A 2,881-nucleotide genomic window follows, 5' to 3' on the forward strand; every position below is an offset into this window, starting at 1 on the left:
GCTTTATTAGTTTACATTATCGGTTATAAATTCACATATAAGTTTTTTTTTTTTAATGCGGATTTTGCAATCGCAGAATTATATAACCTACCATAACAAAACACAATAATAAAATTTTCTTACCTTAACGATATGTATAACTTAAAATCAAAAAGTTATATTATGATACAGCAGGTCATCCTTTAAAGGAATGACCAAATATGTCATACATAAAACAATCTCAAACAAGTACAAGAAAATAATTCGTGTAATTTATTGTTGCAACGAAACTAAAATGCAACGTAAATATAGAGATCATTCAAACCTCTATAAAGTACGTAGCATATACTACTAGTTTTCTTATTTGATTATAAAATTTGATGTTAGTCAAAATAATTAGTATGGGCGTTGACCAATGTAATTACCTGGAGGATTATAGTTGCATGTAACAAACCACCAGCCGTTGGTACACTGAACTCGAGCACAACCAAGTTGAATCGAGTTTTTCCAGACTACTTGAGTATAATGTCGACATTCTTTTCCACCAGTGCAACTATTACTATTATAATCATAGTACGGTTTTTCGCCCACCCACAAGTTAACAGCAGCAGTGCCGGTCATGAAAGAACCACTTCCCTTAGCAATATTTTCGCCGTAAGGACCATTAGAGTGGACAAGATTGCAATCACTAATTCTTTGATTGGCATAAGTTTGTGCATAATTTTCAAGAGTTGTGTTCCATGTTATTGCACTAACACCAGTTACTTGAGATCGAGCTGAATTATGAGTGTTGAGATAGTCTGTTTGGGAATTTTGGGCATCACAATAAGGTAAAACAAATGCCAAAATGATGAAACAAATTAGAACATTAGAAGCTTTGAATAATGCCATTTTTAATTTGAAGAGGTGATGAGAAGGATTTGGATATGTTGGATATATTTATAGGTGGAAAATGTCAGTATTTTGCTTCGTGAAATTAGGAATTTTGCATGTGGAAAGTGAAAAGAAGTTTAGCGTTTTAAAGCAACTGTTATACATCTCCCTTGTAAAAGCTTTAACCTTAAGATACTATTTTAGTTAAGTATTTAAACAATGTATACATAGACAATGTAAAAGATATAAGTAGTAATAGTCAAATTTAGAGTTTCAAATCAGCTCATTAATAAAGTTAGTTTAGTAAAATATATAACTAATTAAAGCTTTTTCAAGGGAGTGTCAGGTTGAGACAAGTATTATGAAATGGAAGAAGTAAATAATACAACCCCCAACTTTGATTTAAAAATCAAACTCTCCCCTCAACTTTAAAAATAATCATTCTCCCCCTCACCCCTGATCCTATGCAAAGTCTATTTTACCATTAACATTTTTTTCTTTCATCTATCTAACATCTTTTAATAGTATATATATAATATTTTATTTTATAGTTAAATGAATATGTTGCAAGTAGCAGCTAGGGCCCCATGCATGTATCGCGATAATTAATTATTTGGGTATCATAACCCCTTTACCAAAAGAAGTAATTAATCACGTATTGCTTAAGTTTAGCTCTTTAGATTTATTAGACAAATAAATTTGAATTGGCCTCTACTCGATTTACTACAACCATTCATGTATTATCCGAACCACTAGCAAATTGATTAATTGTTTTACTCTTTTTTTTTTAATACTATCCCATTACATTAGTTACAATGTCAAACAAATAGACATTTACATGCATGATGTCAGTAATCCTGCCACGAAAAAATCGGATGGTCACCCGATAATTTCTTACTATATCATGGTAAAAGTACAAATAGTAAAGATAAAAAAGATGGATTTTTGTCGAAAAATATATTGTATGTATATGTAAATGATTCTTTTTTATGTATTGTTGCGATTACTAAACATAATTGGTCCAAAATAAGAAGAGAGATTTATGTGGTGAGAGTAATAGTATTAACTATTAAATCGAGATCAAGAATATTAAATAAAGATAATTGATATAAGTCAATTTGGCTTTTTGGTTAATTTTTTTTAAGAGGCGCATTCGAAAGAAAAACATGATAAGTAAAGTGAATTGTAGGGAGTTAATGTTTTTTAAAAGGCGCATCCAAAAGAAAAACATAATAAGTAAAATGAATTGAGGGGAGTACTTATAGTTTTATAAAATAAAATTAAAATTGAATTGCTGTAATTTATCCCATTTTGCCCCTTATATTAAGAAGTTAACCAATTCTGATACGGATCATAAAAATTATATATTTGATGATATATCAAACAAGTGATTATTCTACTAAATACTAATATCAATAAAATTAGCTTAGTCTTATTCTCTTAAATAGGGTGTATGCTCATTGAAGAGAGATAAACGTAAATTAGTTAAGATACTTGTTATCGGTTGATTTTTTTAAAGAGGTTCGAAAGGGAATTGTGTCAAATAATATGGGACGGGCGAATAAATAAATTCAACAGAGGCAACTAATTAAATGATCCATATATATTTATTTTCATATAAACTCCAGCATGCATATCATAGTACTACTGGATTTATTGTCCTTAATTAAAACATGAAGCATAATTTATTAAGACATCAGTTGGAATCAAAGTCTGGTTGCTCTTCAACAAGGAATGGACGTTGACCGCTCATATTACCACGTGGATCATAATTGCAAGTTATAAAATACCACCCATTGTTGCACCTGACCCTAGCACAACCAAGACGTACCGAGTTACGCCATACCACTGGAGTATAATGTCCACATACTCTACCAGCTTGACAAGTATTCGAATTATAATTGTACCATTGCCTCTCATTGACCCACTGCTGCACGGCACCAGCCGCGTTGAGCTGGGGAAATGCAGAGGCTAGGTTTTCGCCGTAAGGACCACCTGAATGCTGCATCCTGCAGTCCCCAGCTCTTTG

The 2,881-nt window shown here is 31.6% G+C and overlaps 2 protein-coding genes across 2 annotated transcripts; both read right to left on the reverse strand.

Annotated features, from left to right (window-relative positions):
- Positions 1-269: 269 nt before the first annotated feature.
- LOC125843858 (pathogenesis-related leaf protein 6-like) lies at positions 270-870 on the reverse strand. Its single transcript, XM_049523080.1, has one exon. It carries the CDS (start codon positions 868-870, stop codon positions 376-378), a length of 495 nt encoding a protein of 164 aa, XP_049379037.1. The 3' UTR covers positions 270-375.
- Positions 871-2,548: 1,678 nt separating this feature from the next.
- Positions 2,549-2,860, reverse strand: LOC125852179 (pathogenesis-related protein 1A1-like). Its single transcript, XM_049531906.1, has one exon. It carries the CDS (start codon positions 2,858-2,860, stop codon positions 2,549-2,551), a length of 312 nt encoding a protein of 103 aa, XP_049387863.1.
- Between the last annotated feature and the right edge of the window lie 21 nt (positions 2,861-2,881).

The sequence above is a fragment of the Solanum stenotomum genome, chromosome 1 (assembly GCF_019186545.1).
Source record: "Solanum stenotomum isolate F172 chromosome 1, ASM1918654v1, whole genome shotgun sequence".
Classification (NCBI taxonomy): domain Eukaryota; kingdom Viridiplantae; phylum Streptophyta; class Magnoliopsida; order Solanales; family Solanaceae; genus Solanum; species Solanum stenotomum.

Bases quoted from the DNA above. Each gene is read 5' to 3' on its own strand.
- LOC125843858 (XM_049523080.1), bottom strand. From the start codon at position 870: ATGGCATTATTCAAAGCTTCTAATGTTCTAATTTGTTTCATCATTTTG.
- LOC125852179 (XM_049531906.1), bottom strand. From the start codon at position 2,860: ATGCAGCATTCAGGTGGTCCTTACGGCGAAAACCTAGCCTCTGCATTT.